Source organism: Carlito syrichta, unplaced genomic scaffold (assembly GCF_000164805.1).
Source record: "Carlito syrichta isolate Samal-C Ts95f unplaced genomic scaffold, Tarsius_syrichta-2.0.1 Scaffold305619, whole genome shotgun sequence".
Lineage (NCBI taxonomy): Eukaryota > Metazoa > Chordata > Mammalia > Primates > Tarsiidae > Carlito > Carlito syrichta.
In genome coordinates, this window is record NW_007249715.1 from 304,496 (window position 1) to 327,850 (window position 23,355).

At 50.3% G+C, this 23,355-nt stretch overlaps 1 protein-coding gene across 1 annotated transcript in view; it reads right to left on the reverse strand.

Annotated features, from left to right (window-relative positions):
* Nucleotides 1-23,355, reverse strand: part of CLEC16A (C-type lectin domain containing 16A) — a 212,941-nt gene that overhangs the window by 115,148 nt on the left and 74,438 nt on the right. The window contains exons 14-18 of the mRNA XM_021714311.1: nt 13,918-14,040; nt 10,554-10,663; nt 9,371-9,415; nt 6,706-6,756; nt 2,925-3,053 (exon numbers count right to left, since the gene is read on the reverse strand). Of these exons, the coding sequence (XP_021569986.1) occupies nt 2,925-3,053; nt 6,706-6,756; nt 9,371-9,415; nt 10,554-10,663; nt 13,918-14,040 (458 nt within the window). The remainder of the gene's footprint in view (nt 1-2,924; nt 3,054-6,705; nt 6,757-9,370; nt 9,416-10,553; nt 10,664-13,917; nt 14,041-23,355) is intronic.

Below are 23,355 nucleotides of genomic sequence, written 5' to 3' on the forward strand. Positions count from 1 at the left end.
ATATACAATCTGTCTTTCGATATACTTTACATTGCATTAATGAACAAAAATGATTGAATTTTAAAGTGAAATATTCAATAGCGGCAGAATAAGAAAAAATAGGCAACTGAAAATTCTAAATGCAACACTAAGTTATATAGTTTTACAGAGACATTCGTGGTTCTTACAAACACTGTAGCATTGCTTTAAATTTAGCGTATGTGTTTCATAAAGTATTTAGGTTTTAAACTATAAAGCCAGTGAATCATAAAGTTATAGGGAAACTATGTGGACCATCAATATTACATTTTTTATCAGTAAGCTCATGTTCATGTTTTCTCCATGAACTCAGGAATAAATCAAGTTCCTGCCTAATTGGTGAACTTAGTATCTAACACATAGTTGAGTGCTCAACAAATGCAGTTAGGTCAAAATCCTAGTGGGACCTCTAAAAATGTTAGGTCAGACCAGTCAGGGTGTCCATGATTTGGTGCCACATGAAAGATGCAAAGAATTGCACAGAAATTAGATTGGAAAATACAGTTTATTTAGAAAGTAAATTAGAGAGAGAAGAGGTTCACCTTCCCAAACTTGGGGAGGGGGCCAAAGCTTAAGAAAACAATGGTGGCCATAGCTCAAAGAACCACTTGGCTAGATCAAAGTTTAGCAAAGCAATGGCAACTGGTGGCTTGAGGTTAAATGCTTTTAAACCTTCCCTCTGGTGGGAGCAGGTTGCTAAGGTGATGAGGTGGTGGTCCTTTTCCCCTCATCACAAAGTGGACAAGTAAGCACAGGTGCTGACATCAGGTGATGGACAGTAGGCAGATGGGCGGGTTAGTCACATGACTGTTGGCATGTTGATGGAACCCACATCAGGAAGGTCGCAAAGGGCTGATTAGGTTAACTTGTTTCTTATGCAAATTCTTGGAATAGAAAAGCTAATTAGTGCAAAACAAGCTAGGGAGGGGTTGTAAAACAGTTATCAATAGCTACCACCTAGAAACCCATTTTGTCCTTGATTAGAGGGTAAGCTAGGTAATGTAAAGAGAACGTGACAGAACTAGACACTAGACAGTGTTAAAATGGCTGCTTATTGGGTATATTACTCCATCTTGGTCCATTCAAATGCTAACACCTTTTGTTTTTAAAAAGTCAATTTCAGGTCAAATTTACACACAGTAAAATGTATTCCTTTTATGTGTACAGTTTGATGATTTTTGACAACTGTATGCAATCTCAAAACCATGACTACAAAAAAATTTTTTTGATCATTTTCAACACCCCAAAGAGTTTCCTCAGGCTTCTTTGCAGTCTGTCTCCTGCTCTAGTCATTCTCAGCCCTGGGCAGGACCTGATTTGTTTTTGTCTATAGTTTTTCCTCTTACAAATGTTAATTTGGTGGCTCACCCTGTAATCCCAGTGCTTTGGGAGGCTGAGGTGAGTGGATTGCCTGAGCCCACAGGTTTGAGACTCGCCTGGGCAGCGAGACCTCATCTCTACAATAAATAAAAAATCAGCCAGGCGTGGTAGCACATGCCTGTAATTCCGGTTACTTGGAAGGCTAAGGCGGAAGGATCGCCGGAGCCCAGCAGGTCGAGGCTGCGGTGGCCGGGAGCGGCCACTGCACTCCAGTCTGGGCGACAGAGTGAGACTCCAACTCAAAAAAAAAAAAAAAAAGAAAAAAAGCCCCGATGAACCATGAACTAGAAGAAGGCAGAGTGCCACCCAGGGCAGCAGCTCAGAGCTCAGGCCTCGGGGCCTTCTGGCTCAGGGGCCAGGCAGAGGGGGTGGTCCAAGGCAGGGCTCTCTCCAAACAAGAAGTCTGCAGCCCTGGCCAGGAGAGCACCTCTTAGGCCACCCGAAGGCTAAGGGTGAGGGTGTCAGTGTTGAGGAGTGGCCAAGACCGACACAACGTGGGTCAGTCAGAATCAGCCTCCAGGGAGAGCCACTCACAAGCAAAGCCATGTGCCTGGCTGGGAGCACATGGGAGGCAGGCAGCAGGGGCTTGGATGGGCTGGGTCCTGTGGTAAGGCTTGTGGGTTCGGTCAGCCAGCTGGGAACGTGGATTGACTCAAGACACATGGTTCCCACTTCCTCCACAGCCCTCTGCCTCCGAGGCAAAATCACCAGCTGGGTGGAGGAACGTCAGCAGAGGAAGGTCACAGACGCTCTTATCTGAGGTGCACACAGCAGGTCACTGCCGCTGTGCAAAATCCAAAAGTGAAACACCTCTGTCACTCTGGCCACACACAGATTAACACAGAAGATGACACAGGCCGATTATGGTACTGCATGTAATGAATTCCTCTAAATTGCCCACCAACATTCATGTCTCCAGGGAATGATTTTCTAGGAAAGGGTTATGGTGCTTTCTAAGAAAGACACTGTGATCTTATGTGGGAGATAAAATACCATGAACAGCCCCATGGAGACTGCTTCCTAGAGCGCCTGCTTCGGAAAAGGACGGCTGACAGCGGAAGCTGTGGCAGCTGGTTCTGAGAACCAGCCTCTGCGCACAAGCCTCTCCCGCAGGCCAGCAAGAAGCCATTTCACTTGTGTGTGCCTGGCACCAAGATTGTCAGATATCTTAACAGCACACCATCTCAGGGGTCTGGAGACCTCTGGGCTGAGACTGCACACACCCTCACCTGTACTGGATAGGAAGTGCTCACCTCCACGGTTCATAGAAGCCCAGCCTCCGGCTTCCACTCCCTGAACTCAGGGCTTGGACTGTCTGTGCCAGGTAAAGCAACCTGCCTGCAGCTGACACCCAGTGCCAGGTGCACTGGAATTTCAATGCCCACTTTGGGTGACATGCTTTGGAAAGCCACGATATGTGGCAGGTGTGGGGTAGGGCTCTCTACCTACTCTCTCAGCTGTGCTAGGGACAGGCTCTTGACTTTGACCAAGAGGCCTTCCTGGCCTGGGACAGGTTCAGTGCTCACCCGCCGAGTCTTCTCCACGTCACCACATGGCAGTCGTTTCACAAAGTCGATGCCTGTTAGCGGTGTGCCTGTCGGGGGCAGCAGGATGGAGGCATCCATCATAAGATACTCCACGTTCATGGGCTTCATCTGGAAGAGACACACAGGAGAGGTCAAAGCAGGTCCCTCACCTGGGCGGGGGGGAGAGGGAACCACACAGCTCACACCTGCACCTGTAAATGAGTGGTGAAAGCCCTGGGTTTCAATGGAGGGGAAGCCCAGAGGCAGCAGTTATGTAAGCAGCATGCCTGTTTTGTTACCTGTTTCTTTTCATTGAAGCAGCCATCCAGAGGCTCATAAGAAGTGACTTCTGTGCTATGCAAAGCATTCTCATCCTTGCACCCCACTCCAGTCCAGGAGTAGGGGTTCTCACTGAGATCAGTCCCTGGAGGGTGGCTTACCCCTCCAGCATGAGCCTGCCTGCCGCCTCCTCTTGGTCCTCCCAGTGGTGATGACAGTGCAGTGATGGCAGCTTCTGTTCGTTGAGAGCTGACTATGGGGCAGGTTGCAAACTCAAGGCTTTGGAGGGGTTAATTCCCACTTTGCTGATGAGGAAGAGTCTCAGATATGCAGGAGAATGGACCAGGGGCCACTCTGCTGGCAGGTGATGGAGATGAGATATGCGTCCAGGCCTACTTTACTCCAGGCCCCCCCGTGATTCCCGTCCCAGGACCAGCGTTCCCCCCTTCCTTCCTTGTCCCCTTATGCCTTACCCAGAATAGCACAACAGTTACTGCTAGAGCATCTACTGAGTGCCAGGCACCTGCTGGGCTCGCCTCCTGCTGGATGGCAGGTGCTGGTGCCCATGGCACAGAGGGGACACTGAGCTCAGAGGAGGAAAGGCACATGCCCATGGCCATCATGTCAGTCATGGCAGAGCTGTCTGCCTCCTCCCATACTGCCTCCACAAAGTCTTCCTTGGTTACTAAGACACAGGGTAACATCCCCTCCCCACCTCCCAGCCTGGCACTGTGCTGCGCCAGTGCTGACCACTTGACGCACACTAACATGTGAACGCTAACACGTCATTGCCTGGCATCATAAAGGAATGACATTTCACAAGGACAAGTTTCCTACAAGATTTTACTCTTTCAAGCACCACAAACTTTTTTTTTTTTGAGTTGGAGTCTCACTCTGTCGCCCAGACTGGAGTGCAGTCGTCACACTCCCAGCCACTGCAGCCTCGACCTGCCAGGCTCCGGCAATCCTTCTGCCTCAGCCTTCCAAGTAACTGGAACTACAGGCATACGCTACCACACCCGGCTAATTTTTTTGATTTATTGTAGAGATGAGGGCTGCCAAATTGCCCAGGCGGGTCTCGAACCCACGGGCTCAGGCAATCCACTCACCTCAGCCTCCCAAAGTGCGGGATTACAGGCTGAGCCACCGAGTCCGGCCACAAGCTTTCTTTGTGTCTTCTCTTTTCAGAAAGTGGGCCTCAAATATATGCCATTTTCCCCCTCCCGTTACATAAAGCTGGTCAAACAGGGTGGATGCGGTGAGGGCCCACCTGCCCAGTTATCCGGTGCTATGGATGGAATGAGCCCCCCAAAGTTCATGTGTTGGAAACTTAATATCTAGTGCAACGGTGTTGAGAGACAGGGTCTATTAAGAGGTGATGAGGTCATGAGGGCTCTGCCTTCACAAATGGGTGAATGTTATTACAGGTGGGTCAGTTATTCCTAGTGGGCTTGTGGGAGTTCAGCCCTTTCATGTTCTCTCTCACCCTCTGCCTTCCATCTTCCACCATAAGGTGATGTGGCAAGAGGGCCCTGACCAGATGCCAGCACCTTGATGTTGGACTTCCCAGCCTCCAGAACTGCGAGAAATAAACTTCTGTTCTTCATGGATCACCCGGTCTGTGGTATTGTTATAGTGGCACAAAACAGACCAAGACACTAGGTGGACAGGCAGAGAAGAGAAATCACTTGGCGCATGCTGCCTTTTTCTTTTGGACACTTTAAGCACTTTCCTCCAGAGGTCTGAGGTCCCCCACCCCAAACTCCTTCACCCCAGCAGGCATGGCAGCGCCCCCAGCCTGTACTCAGCCTGCACTCTGCTCTGCTCCCACTGCTCTCCCAATCTTCCCAGTGAGCCCGTTGAGCCTGCCTAGGGCAAAGCCAGACAGCCTGCTCACCTTTTGTACCACACCACGGGTGACAAAGGAAGGGTGGAAGGCCATGGCCTGGACTTGGTGCAGCAGCCTCCAAGGGCCTCATCTCACTGAGGGATTGGTTTCCGGAAGGCCGGGCTAAGGTATGACTTTCAGGTCCAGGGCTAAGGGTGTGTCCCCTTTGCATTTCTCTAGAATGCCAGGCATTGTATGGGACATATAATAAACGTTTATTAAAGCAAACAAACAAAACCCAGGAAATACCCTATGGTAGGAAGGAGAGCAAATGATATTTGCTGTGCACAGACTCTGCATGAGGCATCTCACTGGGTATTTCATATCCAGCCTACGTGGCTCCATGCAGGGGCTTCATCTCACAGATGAAAACACCACGGCTAGGAATTCACTGCAAAGCAGACACAGGCAGGGTTCAAGAGACTGTGCTTTTTCACATCAAGTGACACAGTAGCCAGACATTTCCAAACAGTAAACCAAACTGTGGACAATGACAGTGCAGAGAGGATGTCTCAGGGGTAGGATGACATGGTAAATGACCACTGAGTCACTCCCTAATGGATGTGCTGAAGAGCAAAGACTGAGCCATGCTCTTGAGGGGCTGAGAAATGGCAAGGCCGGGGATGGATGCAGGAATGAGACGTGGGCACAGGCAGCCCATGTGGCACCAGGTGATGCTGGGGCACTTCTGGAGGTGAATACGCCCATGTACTCTGTTCCCTTGGAAAGGCCCTGGAGGTCTCAGACCGCAGCCATCGAAGATGCGGTGAAAGCCACACTATGCTGATACCAGGGAACAGGCTGGGGAGCTGGGGAGCTGGGGAGCCGGGGAGCCACCGAGCACATGCTGCCTTCTTCTTTTTGACACTTTAGACATGTAGGTTAATGATAAACCCCTGAGTTGCTCCATGTTTTGGGGTAACATCTGTGAAAGGGATCATTTCTCATGTGTTGCTGAAGTATCTCATGGGTAGGGGCTGGGAAGGCAGGAAAGGCTGTTGCCCACAGAACCTGCCATGCCCCCACGATTCTGCCTGCTGGAGGGAGGGACGAAAGCCCCTGTGCTGGAGCTGTGGGTCTGAGGAAGAGCTCTATGCTGGAATATTCCAGGGGAGTGGCAAAGAAGGAAGCAGCATAGTGTGAGGAGAAGCATGGGGGACTGGGAGGCAGATTGCTCTGCTCTGGAAGCCTGGCCCTGCCACTCACTGGAAGGGAAGATTCAGGGATGTCACTCGACATTCTTGACTCTCAGTCTTCTCATTGGCAAAAAGGGACAATGACAGTAGCTATTCCCATTGGTTGATATGAGGATGAAGAGATTTAACACGTATACATGCCATAAAGCCTGGCACAGAGTAAACCCTCGGTGAACACACCACCACTATACTATTCATGTAAGGTGATTCCTTCTGACCCATTTTACTGACATGGCCCAACTTGGGGGAGTGAATGTAATCAGTAGGTTTAGCAGGGGTGGGGATCATTTTAAATTCACGTCCCCATCAATCTTTGCCATTCAGGAAAGCCTCAGGTGAGACAGTCCTCTTGGGAATCATAGGGCAGGTTCGGCAGGGACACGGGCACCCAGCTCAGACGTACTCCACCCTCACGTACTGTCATGCTCCTGTATTCATCTTCAAACATGTCCAAAAAAATCTCTTCTCCCTGAAAAGAAAAGGAGGGAAGAGAAGACTGTTCATATTTTTTTCCATAAACAACAGAGTATTATAAACTCTAGTTCGCGGTTTTAGCGGCCATCTGTTTCTCATTAGTGAGTTCTCGTAAATCACAAGGAAGTAAAATCTACACGTGAACACACACACTCAAATGACAGACCAAATATCAAATTGCACCCTCAACATTTCTCTCCTTTTTGAAGCTTATAGAGTTAGGGTTCTTCTGTCAAAGAAGTTAATTAAAAAACAACAAAAATCACACTGTATATAATTAAAATACAGAAAGCGCTAATATTTCAAGTATTTAACATCAACTATTTGTTGAGAATGACTGGAGAAATGGTAAATCATGGTTAAGTTGCCATGTTAAAAAACATGAGGCTTCACGTCTCTGAAGGGAAGAATGTAATTGAATAAGCTCAACACTAAAACTCCATGGCTTATCCCATGTGTTTCTGAGAGCACCTTTGGGGTTCTGTCACTCCTCAGTGTCATGCCTGCTCAGAGCCCCATCAGAGCAGGGTGGCGAAGAACCAGGCCAAGAACCAGACCCACACACAGAACCAGGCCAAGGCCCAGCTTTCCTCTTGGGGTCTTTTTGTTCCACTGCAAGAATGGGTGACAGCCTGTGTCTGCCTGGGCTACTGTGGAGATGAAACGAGTTAGTACACATAGATGCAAGTGCAGAGGCTGCCACTCAGTTCGCTGAGCAGATGTGAGCCCTCACTGTCATTATTATCTCTCCTGAACAATGACTGTTAGAGCTCTCCTGTTTTCTCTCATAAGGCCTGAATGAGTCATATATGCACACATAGTCAGGCTGGAACAGATCCTTTTATATTTTCCCAGTTGTCTGAATTACAGATAAGCTTGCATGTTCTTGTGTGGCATAAGTACTATCAACAGAAAGGACAACCTAGAAAACACCCTTTAGATTCTGAGACATCATACTTGGTGTGTACACATTACAGGATAAAAGCAAAAGAGAAAAATCTGGGCTGGGAAAAGGGGGCCGAAATTCAAAGAGCATTCTCCTTTTGTTAAAAATAAATAAATAACCATCCGGAAAAATGCCCACCTACCCATCCTTTGTTTTTGCATCCAAAGGCTTTCTGGGGGCAATACACTGAGAACAGTCATACAGGAAAGGGATTCAGGTGACTAATGCAGCCCTGAGGGTTTCTGCTCTCTTCTGGACTTTGCTAGAGGGCTGTACCCTCACTCCAAGGCCAAGCGTGACTGGGATGTTCTGAGGGGAAATTGGGATTTCCTCCTTAATGGGTAGGGACCACCATGGTGCCACCCTAGCCTGGTCATATCCCCCGCTGCAGCTGGATGGGGTCACCTGTCTGGTGAGGTGGGTTTCCAGATTATACGACCTTGTTTTATCTAAACAAACACTGACAATAAAGGATAATGGCTTTAAAAGATTTCTCAAAGAAACAGCAGGAATTTCACATAATGAAAGCACAGGTGGGCCACAAGAAAATGGCAGTGCTGACACCCTTCTCCTCCCAGTCATTTTCAGTGGGAAACCATCACTAAGAGGAGCTGAAGACCTGGCGTGGAGGCCACAACATTACAAATTACCGACTATTTGACATACAAATTCACCCTCTATGGCTGGCAAGTGATGAGCCTTGCCTGAAGATATGTTATGCTGGTACGGTCTGAATGTCTGTATCCCCCACACTCCCAAATTCATATGTTGAAATCCTAATGCCTGAGGCGATGGTATTAGTGGTGGGGACTTTGGGAGGTGATTAGGTCATGAGGGCAGAGTTCTCATGAGTAGGGTTAGCGGCCTTAGAGGAACTGCCTTCCCCTCCTACCATGTGAGGACACAGGGAGAAGGTACCATTTATGGGAAAGTGAGCCCTCAGCAGACACTAAATCTGCCTGGGAACTTGGATTCCCAGTCTCCAGAACTGTGAGAAATAAACTTCTGTTGTGTGTAAGCCACCTAGTCTATGGCTCTTTGTCATAGCAGCCCCAATTGACCAAAACAGATGCCTTGTCTAAGATAAGAGCTAAACAAGACCATCACAATTAGGTATTTTTTTTTAAAGCATCCAAAACCTGAAGACAAATCTCTACACATTTTTAGAGACTAAAGTCATGGTGGTACTTTACAAAATCTCATGAAACATAAAAGTTTAGAAGCATGTATGAGGTTTCCTAGCATATATGCATATAAATAATATACATGTATATAATTCATAAATTTATAGGTAACTCATAAGTAATTTTATGTGTAAGCATATATAACTCACGAACATATATAATTTTTTCATATGTGTACATATGTATAAAATGTGTAACTTACATATACATTCCTAAATAAATAAACTCATATAATTGATAAACAAATTATCATATACTAGGGCTAAGTCTTCAAAAATTTTACTGATAAGGGAACATAAGCAGAAGCATTCAGAGATCACTACACTGGAGATAGGAAATTGAGCATTTTTACTCAGTAATTACAGGTATAAAAATAACTGAAGACACATAACCGTTATGTGTATAGGACTAGATGCCACAATACTGTTTTTTACAAGACACACTATGCTGCTGTCTGCCTGTGTGCTGCTGTCAATTACCTTATAAAAATGTCGTACAAGGTGAACGCTTTCTTCTCTTGCGCCCTGTTAAGAGAGAAGGGAGGTGTGAAGGAGGCAGGTCTCACAGAGGTGAGTGAGTCAGGTGAACTATGAATTCTAAAATCTTAGTGTGGGCCAGGCACGGCTGTAATCTCAGTGCTTTGGGGGACCAAGGCAAGAGGTCTGCTTGAGCCAAGGAGTTCAAGACCAGCCTAGGTGACATAGCGAGATCTCATGTGGGCAACAACATTTTTTAAAAAGCTAGCTGGTCATGGTGTCGCATGCCTATAGTTGCAGCTACTTGGGAGTCTGAGATGGAAGGATCGCCTGAACCCAGGAGGTCGAGGCTGTGGCGAGTGTGATCCATGCCATTGGACTCTAGCCTGGGTGACAGAGTGAGACCCCGACTCAAAAAAAAAAAAATTAAACTAAATTTAAAAATCTGAGTGTATATAAGAGATGTTGGTCTAATATCCTTATTATATAAAATGGTTCTTAATGAGAGGGGGAGGGAGAAAGAACGCAACCTGAAAATGGGGAAAAAACAAGCAATTCAGTGCACTGACACAGTTGCTAATATACAGTTGGGGGTGTGTGTGTCATAAAACATGGCCATTATGACTTCATTTTTATAAAATAAAACATCCATTTACAAGTGTGTATGTAAATGTGTGTGTGGGTCTGCCTAGACACACACCTAGATGTCAATGATAGTTGTTATTTTTTTCTCTCTCTGTACTTCCTTAATTTTCTAAACGAAACATGGAAAATAAAGGAGGAGATAATAAAAGCCATTGAAAAGTTAATGAATATATATTTTAGCACAAAACACTACAAATTAATATGCATGTGAATGTCTATACATGCATACAACTTTTGTAATACAAAAGGGAAAATTTTTAAAACCTAGTAACAAGTTCAGAACCAAACAACAGTCACAGAAACTACTGAAACTCAATCATCATGTGGGCTCCTCCTCGGCGTGTCTCACGGAAGGGAGGTCCTGCTGGGGGGTGGTTTGGGTGGTTGCGGGGAGGCTTGCTGTCTCTAGCTGGTGACTGGAATACTGTGGACCAGGGCCTCCTATCTGGACACCATAGCTTCTCCCCAAGCCTCCTTCCTCCCCTGGGCAGCCGGCAGGGCAGGGCAGGGCAGGGCAGGGCAGGGTAGGGCAGGGCCTCACCTCCAGGCAGGCCAGGTGCACATCCTTCACAATGCAGCCGGGGCTGGTCAGGACTTGCTGCTTCAGGAGCAGGCAGCTAAGCTCCAGGGTCGCCAGCCGGATCTTCCCGTCTGCAGAGCATGCCAGGGTGACCTTGCACATCCAGGCTGACGGCAAAGAACTCATCGTACACAGAGGAAGCCCCCACATGCCTACTCCCTCCCTGATCAGTTAAGTCCAATGTTCCTTGTCAAAATCGCCTATACCAGATCCACCCCCGAAGTCTCTCTGGGGGGCTGGGGAGCAGCAAAGAAAGGGTGACCACTGTTGCAGGCCTGGAAAGCACCTCTGTGGGTGCACGGCTTGTCCAGCATTCCTTCCTCTTACTCAGGACGAGCACCCCCTCTTTCCTTTGGAGAACCACCAGCCCTATTCTGGGTCATGGGATCTGGGTGGAATTGGTCTCCCTTTCCCCCTTCCATCACCCAGCTTTTGTGGTCACAGTGAGTAGATGAGGGACAGGTGAGGCAGCCAGTCACAGCAGTAAGGCTCCATCACACAATTTGCTGGAATCAGCAGGCAAGAGAATCTCTCCTTGTACTAGGCTGCGGAGGGGCCATGAACAGTGAGTGGCCCCGGAGTGGCACAAGCCAGCTCCCCATCCTGCCAGCATCTGCAATCTTTGCAAAGCATTCTGCAGACAGAGCTTCGCAATCTCCCTTCTAACTAGATTCTGCCAAAACCTAAGTGTCTTGCATGGAGCAAGCCTAGAGACCTGTGGAGAAGGGGCAGCTAGAGGAGCTGGCAGTTGTCTTGCCAACTCAGAGGGCGCCAGAATTCAAAGAGAGAGAGTCTTAAAAACACTGTTTGAAGCCAGACCCCCACAGCTTGCTACCTATCTTACTGTGAGCAAGCTGTGTTAGTCAGAACTTGATTACAGTTGACAGAAACCCAATTCAGATGGGCTTAAGTGATACAAACAAACAAACCAGCCAAACTGTGTTGGCTTGTGAAATCTGCTGGGGGACTGACTATAGGCACAGTTAGATCCAGGGGCTCAAACAGTCTTTAGAGCACCCACTGCAACAGGTTTTTATAGAGATCTTTGTAATAGGTGTATATAAACCTATTACAATAGGTGCTCAAAAGATTGGGGTTTAGAAAGGGGATTTGTCCAGAGTCTAAAGCTGGGCAGTAGTGGACCCCAAGTGTGCTGAATGCCAAAGTCCACATCTGGCATCTCTCCCAGAAGCATCTGTAACTGCCAGACAGAAGGACAACTGCTCATATGCAATTCCTCTGGGGGCGTTAAGCTTACTTCTGGGAAAAGGTCCCAATGTGGAAGGAGGGGCTGGGAGAGGAAGAGCTCCCCAGACCATGTCTCCAAGGACTTGGGCACATCAGAGACCAGGATGGGCCACTGGGAAAATCTCCAGGCAGAGGTACCCCTGCACACTTCCCTGCCCATCCTCTGTAATGCCCTGTAAGTCAGGTGGACACAGGTAAGAAAGGGGATCAGTCTGCTTAAAAACGAAAAGGTTGTATCACGCATACTGGCCTTCCTCTTTGTGACAGTTCAGAGGCCATCCCCTTCTTCAGCTGCCTCCTCACTCCAGCCTGCCCCTATCCCCACCTCCTGTCGCCCAGTTAGTAGACTCTGTCTCCCACCACACCGTCCCCTAGAACACACATGCTGTTGCCTCGACAAAGTGGATGGTGATTTACCCACAAAAGCCTTCTGCACAGCAAGCTCCCATCAGGCAGCCAAGCCCACCTCCCACCAGCCCTGACTCCTCAGCGAGCCCTTCCTCCTCCACACAGCGCCCCGACTATGTCTCTGAGCACGCAACCCCTACTCTTCTGAGGTCCAGGGCTGTTCTGTGCAGCAGTCCCAAGGGGCCCCTGTCCCTCCCCACCCAACAGCCAGGCCACACTCCGCTTGCCTCAGTGGTCCAGCCCGTCTGGCTCACATAGCTCTTGCCAAGGGTTCCTTGGCACCATCTCAGAAACCCACTTGGTCTCCTGGGCTGAATCTCTCATCAGGAGAGACCCCGCGGAGCAGCCCTGAGCCACGGTAGCCTGCCACCCAAGACACACACTTGGGTCCTAGCTCAGGCTCCTGTGCCCCTTCTCCCCACTTGGGTCCTAGCTCAGGCTCCTGTGCTGGCTCCCTTCTGTCGCCGCTAGGTATGGGCAGTGTCCCAAGGCTCAGCCCTCAACAGCCCCTGCCTCTCCTGGGGCTTTATAAGCCACCCACATGTCCATGGGGCCCCTACTGCAAACTCCAGCCCTGACCTCCCCTCTGAGCCCACCACCACACAGGACTCACAGGCTTCTGTGACTTCACAGATCACCACCAGCCACATCTGCCCCACACTTCCTGGGCCCTGTCACTCACACACTGTGGCTAGCATGTGGGAGACACTCAGTAAGTGTTGTCCAGTGACTAAATATTCTGATCCATATGACACCCCTGAACTACTGGTCAGGCCCTCCAAGCCCCTCCACTTGCTCACCAGCACAGTCATCCACAGCCCCGCCCCCTTAACCCTGGACGCTCTTGCCTGCATCCCAGCCTCCCCTCCTCGTGCTGACCTGACCTGGCCCCGCCCCCACGGTTCTCTTTCTAGGCCAGCAGCTCAGTTGGTCCCCTGCCATGAACTCCCCACCCTCCCTCCTTGCCTTGGCCGAGAACCCGCCGTGAATCCGGGGTTCTCAACATCAGCACCGATGACATTTTGGGCCACTAACTGTGCTGCAGGCCGTCCTGTGCACTTCATCCCTGGAGGTCAGCAGCACTCCTCCATCGGCTGGGATAATCACAAATGTCTCCAGACACTATCAAATCACTCCCAATTTGGCCCCGTGGGGCCAATCACTCCCAGTTGAGAAATGTTATAGTAGAGACTCCACCCACTATTTTAGCTCTTCCCCTGGTACAGGTTGGTGCCGGCCAAATCCTCTGATGAGGCTGACCAGGGCAGACTCCAGGCACATTGTGTACCCAACACATCGGGCGTCCAATATCGTGTATCCACAGCACACCGGATCCAAATCTTTGAACCTTCTCCATTCACTTTGACTCTCAGACTAGTCCTCACCACATGGCCTTGGGCTACCCAGAGAGGGAGCCACAGACACTGGCAAAACTGGCCAAAGAAGGACTGAGAGTGGAAGAGGAAGAATGAGATCTACCTGGGGAGGGTGAAGAGGGGAGGAGCCCTAGAGTTGAGTGGCAGCCACAGCAGGCAGGGGGTGTCAGTGGCTGGCACCCAGGAGTGGAGGGAGGGGAATGGCTGAGAACTGTCTGGACTCCAGAAGGGCCAGGCCCAGCCCCAGGTTCAGGCGCCCACAGGGCCGTGACCAACACCACCCCGGCGGGCACCTGGCTGGGCAGCGTTGTTCATGATCCGGATGAGTCTCTCGGCCAGCAGATGGTTGTAGGTGGTCTTCTCGGCCACACTGGGCACTGGGAGTTGGATTCGCTCTAATTTTTCTGGATCCATGCCTGCAATGGAGGAAGGGAAAGATGTGAGCAGCGCTGCCTGGCTGCAGGACCCTCTCCTCCCAACAGGCCCAGCAGGGCACCTTCCCATCAGCATTGATGCAGTAATTGACAAGAACTGCAAAAAAATAAAAATTAAAAATGGCCAGGCACGGTGGCTCATGTATATAATTCCAGCACATTGGGAGGACAAGGTGAGAGGACTGCCTGAGTCCACAGGTTTGAGACCAGCCTGGGCAACTTGGCAAGACCTCATCTCTACAATAAACCAAAAAATTAGGTGGGCATGGTGGCACGTGCCTGTAGTTCCAGCTACTTGCAAGGCTGAGGCAGGAAGGATCGCCTGAGCCCAGCAGGTCAAGGCTGCAGTGGCCGGGAGCATGCCACTGCATTCGGGCCTGGGTGACAGTGAGACTCCAACTCAAAAAAAAAACAACAACAAAAAAAGTGGTTTTGGCCAGGCACGATGGTTCATTCCTATAATCCCAGCAAACTGGTAGGCTGAGATGAGAGGATTGCCTGAGCCCACGGGTTCAAAACCAGCCTGGACAATTTGACAAGACCTCATCTCTACAATAAATCAAAAAATTAGCCGGGAGTGGTAGTGCACACCTATAGTTCCAGTTACTTGGAAGACTGAGATGGAAGAATTAATTGCCTGGGCCCAGCAGGAGAAGGCTGCAGTGGCCGTAAGCATGCCACTGCACTCCAGCCTGGGTAACAGAGCGAGACTTTGACTAAAAAAAAAAGGTTTTAAATTCAGCCCAACGACTGCTGACAGCCTACTCATTGTGCCCAAGGCCCGATGTGGCTTTGTTGAAAAGGATTGGCAGTTCCTGATAGTGTTGACGACTGGCGTGCCCCAAGTGGTGACATTCTCCCAGACACAGCAGAGGGAATGGAAAGGGAATGGGAAAAAGGCAACTGCCACACAGCACAATTCACTGTCATTTTGTGCTAGGTCTGCAGGCCACCCGAGGCCACCTGGGTATTAGGAACATTCAACACTTGTGGACACGGACCTAGAGAAACAGAGATCAGACATGAAAGGAAGCTCCAGTCATCCCCAATAATCATCCTCAACAACTGCACCCTCAAGCTCTCATCAATACACTTGAAGAGCTGGGCCCCACACTCAATACAATTGCCTGAGCCCGTGGGTTTGAGACCTGCTTGGGCAACTTGGCCAGACCTCATCTCTACAGTAAATCAAAAAATTAGCCAGGTGTGATACTATGTGCCTGTAGTTGTAGCTACATGGAAGGCTGAGGTGGAAGGATCACCAGAGCCCAGCAGGTTGGGGCTGCGGTGGCCGGAAGTGTGCCACTGCACTCCAGTCTGGGCGACAGAGTGAGACTCCAACTCAAAAAAAACAACAAAAAAACAAATGCAGGGGACAGCAGGTTTCGGGCCAGAGGAGACAGATGCTACCCCTGTGCCACTGAGAGGGTGGCATCAGCAGAATGAGACTAAGTGAAGCCTTCATTACAGAAAAGTGCACCTACAATGAAACCAACAAAGCAGATCTATCATTAAGAGGCAAAGGAATCATTTTTACTCCAGTGAAAACTCAACAATTCCCCCTGTGAAAACAAACAGCATTTAAAAGACAAAAGACAAAAATGGGGTTGGGGGGGTGAGTCCGAAGGGAAGGAGGTGACAGGCAGTCTGTTAGCACCAAGCCATGGCATCATTTCCCTCAAGAGGCACCTGAGAGCTGGGTGGCGGGATCAGTCCAGGCCCGGGACAAGAGGTCTTCAAGTTCCTTACCCGTTCATCTGACATGGCTCTTGAAAAATACTCTTTTAGAAACAAACATTTTGCTTAATCCAGGCTCAGAGAACTGAATGGATTGTTTGTGCTTGAAGCACGTCTTTTCCTGTTATTCTGCAAAAGGGGGGAAGGTGGCACTTCTCGGAACTCTTGAAATACGGTCCCTTGAGAGCCAGATGATGCTTCATTTAGAACCTTGACAAAATGGTGGGAGATAGCACTGAAGACTGTCTGGATTCTAAGTAACGCCTACACACAGCTGACGTCATAACCATCACAATAGATCTTGCTGTATTGAATTCCTTCCAGCTCCCAGCGGGAGGCTAAGTCAACCACGGAGGTGCCCCTGCCCTGGGCAAGGGGCAGTCAGAGGAGGGCTTGAGTCCTTAGGGCTCTCTCTTACGCCCACAAAAGTGGCTTCATCCAAAAACTGAATCGCAGTGAAAAGGTGATCTGTAAATTCTGTATCCCAATTTGATTCTGTCTAACTAAAGCATTCTGGTTTATTAAGTGGCAAGAAGAACATGAGCGGAATCTTTCTGGCATTTGCTTTTTCCAGAGAAGTGAGCACCGTCCTAACCTCTCTCTGTCCTTTCATTTCTGGCCTTTGCAAACTGCCAGTCAGTGGTTCTGGGGAGAAGGGGTTCCTCTAAACGACCCCCCAGCTCCCAACCCCACATCACCAACTTTCTGGCCCTGATCATCACTCTCTTGCAAAGAAGACAGCCTGCGGGCTCCCTGGAACGCAGCAGTGGCCACAGAACCAGGCAGCGGCATACCAGGCCCAGGACTTGAATTTCCACAGAGGTCCATTTTGTCTCTTTCCTATCATAGCCCCCTCCCTCCTTAGCATTTCTGGCAAATGAGGAAATCTGAGGCAAAATCTTTTCTTGACAAGAAGAAAAATGTTCTGAGGTTATCCTAACCTTTCTCCACTGGTGACCTGCTCTCTGAGAAGGGTCCTGGAGGATGGCAACACTTCAATCTACAGTGAATTCCAAGTCTACCCCTTCCTTTAGTGAGAAAATGAAGGCCCAGAGATGTGTGGCTGCTTCCCCAAGGTCACAAAGCAAGTGAGAGACATAGCCTGGACCACCTTGGGATGATTCCAAAGGTGGGTGGAGGCTGGGTGGGAAGGGGTGGCACTCCCTGCATAGCCAGCCCACCTAGCAAGGAATGTGCCAGGCGCCTGCCCTCTCAGACAGCTGCCACCAGTTCCTGTCCTTGGGTTTACTCTCCCCCAGACAGGGGGCATGGGAGAAATGAGAGGCCTGGGGTGGGGTGTAGGAGGAGCTGTGCTTGACATTCAACCTCTTTGAACTTGAGCTGTGGGAATGATTTCAGTAACCTGCAGCCCAGGACTATTGTCAGAAGCACACTCACAGGTCACACGTTTGTTGTTATGCACAGACAGGAATTCTCAAATTGAGCATGGCTTAATGTGCTCATTCGCATTACAAAAGGAAAATTAAAATGAAAGAACAAAAAGACAAAACAACCTAACAAAAGCCAAAATCAAACTACAGAAGAAGGCCCAAAGAAGGCAAGATGAGCTGTCTGAGGTCCCTCCCAAGGGATAAGCTGGTCTGATTGGGTTCTGAAGGATGAATAGGAGTTTGCCTTGAGCTGGAGAGAGAGGGTCAGGACTTGCTAGACGAGGGGGCACTTCTGGGAGTGAAGCAGAGCTAGGGGAAGGCTGGGGCGGGAACACTGAGGCAGAGGATGGGAGAAAGGGGAGGCAAGGCTCGGGGGCCAGGATCCTGGTGGGTGACCTGGTAGAGGCAGGTGAGAAGAAGCTAGTGTGAGGTGAAGGGTCTTGCTGTGCTCTGGCTGACTCTGAAGTGGCCTCCACGCTTCCACCCTCCCCCCCACAGAGCTGGTCTTGCATTGTGTTCTGTGTGATTTTACCCCAGCCATGGGAGATGGAGGGCAGAAGCAATTCCATACCCGGCAAAACTGTAAAGCGAAAACACACAGCTCCTTTCCTTCCCCAGAGTCCCTCCTGGGTCGGGGCCCCTTTCCTCTCCCATCTCTCACCCTCACAGCCTCTAAACCACTTCTGTCTTAGAACCAGCAAGTGCTTCTCAAGCAGGCCTCATTGTTTACCAAAGCACTCAGTCAAAACAAACAACAAATCCAGGTCTCTTTGGGGAGAGACGGTGCCTTTGGGTTCAGTTAAGACAAGAAGAAACAACACCAGGAGCCAGGCATATCACATGTAATGCTTCACTCAATCCTTATGGCAAGGCATTTTGTAGATGAGGACACTGAGGCTCCAAGAAGCCAAGAAGCTTGTCTAAGGTCACAGAGACGGTGGAAAAGCCTGGAGTGGAAGTGGCCCTCTGGCTCCCAGGCCACCTTCTCTGCTGCCCTCTCTGTTGTGTCCCATGATCCCTGCTGGTTCATTCTCCTTCCCACCACCTGTCTGGGCGCCAACATCATGTTAGATGGCAGTGTTCTTGCCACAAAGACAGCAGTCACACATGCTTGCTGAATTAGTTACCTATGCTTTAAAAGGGTTAACTAGCTTTGATCAAATTTAGCACACTACAAAAAAGTGGGGGAGAGGATCAGACATATCTCAGCATTTGGGGAACACACACATAAAACAGAAGCTACTACATGACAACTGTGCAGATCAGCCCCCACACAGAGGAGGCTAGAGAGACATAAGACGGAAGAGTAGCAGCTACTTCTTGTAGATGGTGTAATCACAGGCCAGCGAGAAAATTCTTATTCTCATTGTTGTTTTCTATACCAAGCACTGCAACAGCACTGTTCTCAGGACGCTCTTGTGTGGAAAAGCATTTTATCTGGGTTCAACCCCCCTGTGAAGCAAAAAAGGGGCTGACAGTTCTGAATGAATGAGGTCAGCGTCCCAGTGTAACAGGGACAGGCATGTGTGAGGTGAGGCAGCACATGTGGGAGGACACCCTCACACACCCTCACACACACTTACATGATGGTTTTAAGTCACAGAAAGGCAAGTTTCTGCAAACCCAACCGTTTCTTTACTAGTCTCTTCCCTCTGACTGAAGTAAACACTGCAAATAACATAGGATCCTATTGGCTTCAGCTTTAAGTGCCTGGTGACAGACAAATTCCAAAGAACCCCACTGCATTCGCAGGAGGCCAGCTCACTCTGGCTCTGGGAAGACCACTATGCTCCAGCTTTTTCAGTGACTGCCTCAGGGGTCAGCCTGCACTGCCCAAATGAGTCACTGCGGGTGTCCCCTCTCCATGGGGTTGGGGGGGTTGGGGGCGGAACTCCCAACTAACTCATTCAAAGAACCCAAAACAGAAGGGAAGGGTGTGGCTCCACAGTGTCAGTAACTGTTACTAAGCTTCCCCTCTCTGTTCTGATTTCTGGATTCTTTCACCTTCATGGTAGCCCCCATTCAGGGTAGGGGTGGGAAAGACCCAGACCAAAGCCGCATACAGAGAATTAGATCCGGTGAGAGAGGCCCGAGAACACCAGGTGAATAATATTCAAGCAAGAGCTGCTTTGGCCTACACAAGGCCTCCTTGGCTGCAGAACAAGCATTTCAAAAGCTAACCAGATGTTGGGCTGACATCCAGTATGCTCCAGTTCTGACCCTGGGTCAGCCCGGATCCAGAACAATGTCTTGCCAGCTCTCTGTCCCACTACCTTCCAACCTTCCCCATCCCTCTCACCCATGTTCCAGTACCCTCGCAAAAAAACAAAACAAAACAAAACACAAAAAGAAGACTGCAGGGCAGACTGTGGAACCTTCGAGATGCAAAAGCAGCAAGACTCACCCCTCACCAAGCCCGCCCCAGGAGGCTGCACTTGCTCAGACAGAGGTGACCAGAATACACTCTGTAGCCCAACTGAGTCACAACAAGCACCTCCATCCAGTGGCCCAGCCTTTCCACTGAGGGATATACATTTCAGTGCCGCATCTAATCTATTATGATTTCCTGGAAGCCTGAGCTCACATTTGGTTTTTAGTAACACTGCTTTTATGTTAAAATGGTCTATGAGGAAAAAAATCTACTGAAAAAAGACCATCTCCTTTGGGGCCTGCCTAGGCGATCAGGATCTGAAAAGGAGAAGCTGAGGGTCAAGTGCAGCTATCCCTGCTGCCTAACCAGAAACCAAGTAGCTGACCAGCCACAGCCCAGAACCCACCCAATGCAGAGCCTGTACCAACAGGCAGGCCTGGGTACAAGCCGGTGGTAGCTCCCCCACTGGGAAGCCTCCCCAGGCACCTGGCAGCAGGGCATCAAACTTGACCTTTCCAGTTTCTTCGCCAAACCAGGTCCACGACCTGAGCTCGCTGATTCTGGAAATGGCATCATCTGTCACACAGTGACAGTAGTCAGTAGCTTGGGCTTCATTCAGCCTCCTCCCCTGATGGCCTCCCATTTAAGTCAAGCAGAACTCCCGTCCCCAGCCCTGTGCCTCCCCTTGCCTCCCTGTCCTAGTAAAAGGCCCCCACTGCTGCCAAGCCCAATCGCAGGGCTCTTCCCTGACTCGTTCCTGTCACTCAGGCCCCACAGAATCTGCCAGCACGTCCTGGCTTTGACTCCAGAGTGATCACAGATCCTTCCAGCATCCTCCATGTCCGCAGTCAAATCCAGGTCACACTACCTCCTGCATGGATCACTGCATCAGCTTCCTAGCAAGCCTACCCCCCCAACCCCGCCCGCTTCCCATCCCCACCCCAGCAGCTCACTTCCCCAACCCCATCTCGTCTTTCCATCTGGTAGCTAGAAGTTTCTTTTTAAAACTTCCATCTCAGCTGGGCTCGGTGGCTCAGCCTGTAATACCGCGCCTTTGGGAGGCTGAGGGGAGTGGATTGCCTGAGCCCGCAGTTCGAGACCCGCCTGGGCAACTTGGCGAGATCTCATCTCTACAATAAATTGAAAATCAGCCGGGCGTGGTAGCGCGCACCTGTAGTTCCAGGTACTCGGAAGGCTGAGCGGAAGGATCACCGGAGCCCAGCAGGTCGAGGCTGCAGTGGCCGGTCTGGGCGACTCCAGTCTGGGCGACAGAGTGAGACTCCAACTCAAAAAAACAACAACAAAAAACTTCCATCTCATCACATCACTGCCCTACTTAAGAATCCTTTAGGGGCTTCCCACTGTACTTGGAATAAAATTTAAATACCTTCTCACGGCCTTCAAGGCCCTTCATGATCTGGTTTCTGCCCACCTGGCCAGCCTCATGCTGAACTGCTTTCTACTCCTGAAAGGTGTAAGCTCTTTGCCACCCCAGGGCCTTTGTGCATGCCGTTCCTGTTGGCCTGGAGTGCTCCTGCCCCAGGCCCCTGAAGCACTGGCCCTGGCTGCAGCTCCTTTCTCAGAGAAGCCTTCCCGGAGCACACTTGCTAGCAGCCTATTGACCCCCACACCACAACCATGGACCTCACCTCTCCACCCCATTCACGTTCTGCCACCATCGCAGTCACAGCTTATCTTCTTGTTCACGTGTCCCAATGCCTACAGCAATGCCTTGCCCACAGCAAGTATCCAGCAAATCTTTGTTGAATGACAAGAAAGCCTCTTAGCTTCACCTCAACATGCCCATAGCTTCTGGCTGAATGACCATGAACCTGTTCTGGGGGTGCACAGTGGGTCAGATCACTTTCTGGTCCTACTGGCCCCCATCCTTCAGAGGCCCCCACAGCTTATAGGAATGTAGTTCACGGTCACTACCTGTGCCATCTCCTATCGACTGGCTCCAGTCCAACGGCCTCTCAGGGCCCCCTCACGCACCCGCAGGCCTCTCAGAGCATCCCGCCATCATGAACACACGCTGTTCCCCGAGGAACAGGTGGCGATCCTACAGATAAGCCACAGGCTCCTATGCGTCCATCCTCCACCCTCTGCCAGTTTCCCCCGCAGCCCCCTAGCCACCTCATCCCCGGTTCCCTGAACTCATGGTCCAGGGTCCTCAGGAGATGGGCTGTCACACCTGCAAGCAGGGGGCCGGGCCCACTCCTGGGCACGTGATTCACTATCTCCTCGCAGGACTTTTCTACCCAGGAGAGACAGATGCTCTCCTGGGCCAGGACCGTGGTTGCCTGGAGTCCGGAGCCCCGTGTGAGGGCACTGCCGGGCACAGCTGGGCCCCACACATAAGCAGATGCATCATTAACCACCTGCTCGTGGCCTCTGGGACAAAACAGACGGTCATTTTCAAAGGAAGGAGTGCGTGCATGCATGTACACACACGCATGCGCGCGCACACACGCATGCGCGCGCACACACACACACACACACACACACACACACCATGTCGATTTCAAGATGCTTGCCTGCTTGAAAAAGCTTCAGAGCTTCCTGCTGCATCAGAGCACAGTGCAGTCACGAGCTCTTGCCACCTTGAGTTCTGGCCGCAGTGCTACCTCCCCCTCCGCCACCCTCGCCTTGCCCCCTCTACTCTGGTCATGCTTGCCTCGCTGTCCCCAGAGCACCCATGTTTGTTGCCACCTCACAGCCTTTGCCTTGCCCCTGCTTGGCACGTTCTTCCCTCTGACCTGCACAAGGCTGGCTCCCCCTTGTCACTTGAGCCTCCAAGAGGCCTGTCCTGCTGGTCCAGGGAGACGCAGCACCCTCTGCCCTCAGCCTGCCCCATTTGCACAGCACCTCTCATGACGTGGAATTATCTTGCTCACTGTTTACTAGCTTACTGTCTGTCTCCTTTAACAGCATGCAGACCCCGTGAAAGAAAGTGTTTGGCTGGCCAGTGCACCTGCAATATTAATCCCTGCTCCTGGCATCTACTAGGGGCTTCCAAAATATTTGTTGAAAGGAAGAATGCATCAATAAATGAATAACATTAGCAGAAAATGGAAGAAGGGATTAAATTCCCTCTAACATAGTCTTCTAAGAAGAAATGCCCAAGAAAGAGAGGCAGGATGGCCAGGCAGGATCTCGGGAGGATGGGTTCCAGGACATATCACTGGGTGAAGGCGCACGGCAGCAAGCAAGGGAAGCCACCACCTCTCTACTCCCGCACAGGTCAGGGCTGCAGGAGGAAGCCTGTGGAGAAAGCCAGCTACAGCTACCCAGAAGACGAAGGGTTGGCCCATTGTCCTCAAGAGCCTGGCATTGCCACCTCACAGACAATACCTCCCCTGCTGAGTCCCTGAGCCTTAGGGACTGGCCTCATGGCTGAGAGGCAACCAATGAGCAAACACTAGCTGAATGCTGACCAAATGCCAGGCGCTAGGCTGAGGACTGCAGGGGTCAGAAGAGTGATGGATTCTGCCTGCAAGCATGGCAGTCTAGAATTGGGGGTGGAAATACGCAGATTCAAAGAGGTATAAAAAGTGCCAAGGGAACTTAATGAGAATTTAAAAGCTTCTACCCTTCTAAAGACGTTACCAAAACATTAAACCATGCCACAGACTAGAAGGAAATCTTCACAAAACACATCTGAGAAAGGACTTGTACCCAGGCTATATAAAGAATGCTCAAAACTCAACAAGAAGAAAACAAGCCGGGCTCGGTGGTTCAGCCTATAATCCCGTGCCTTTGGGAGGCTGAAGTGAGTGGATTGCCTGAGCCCGCGGG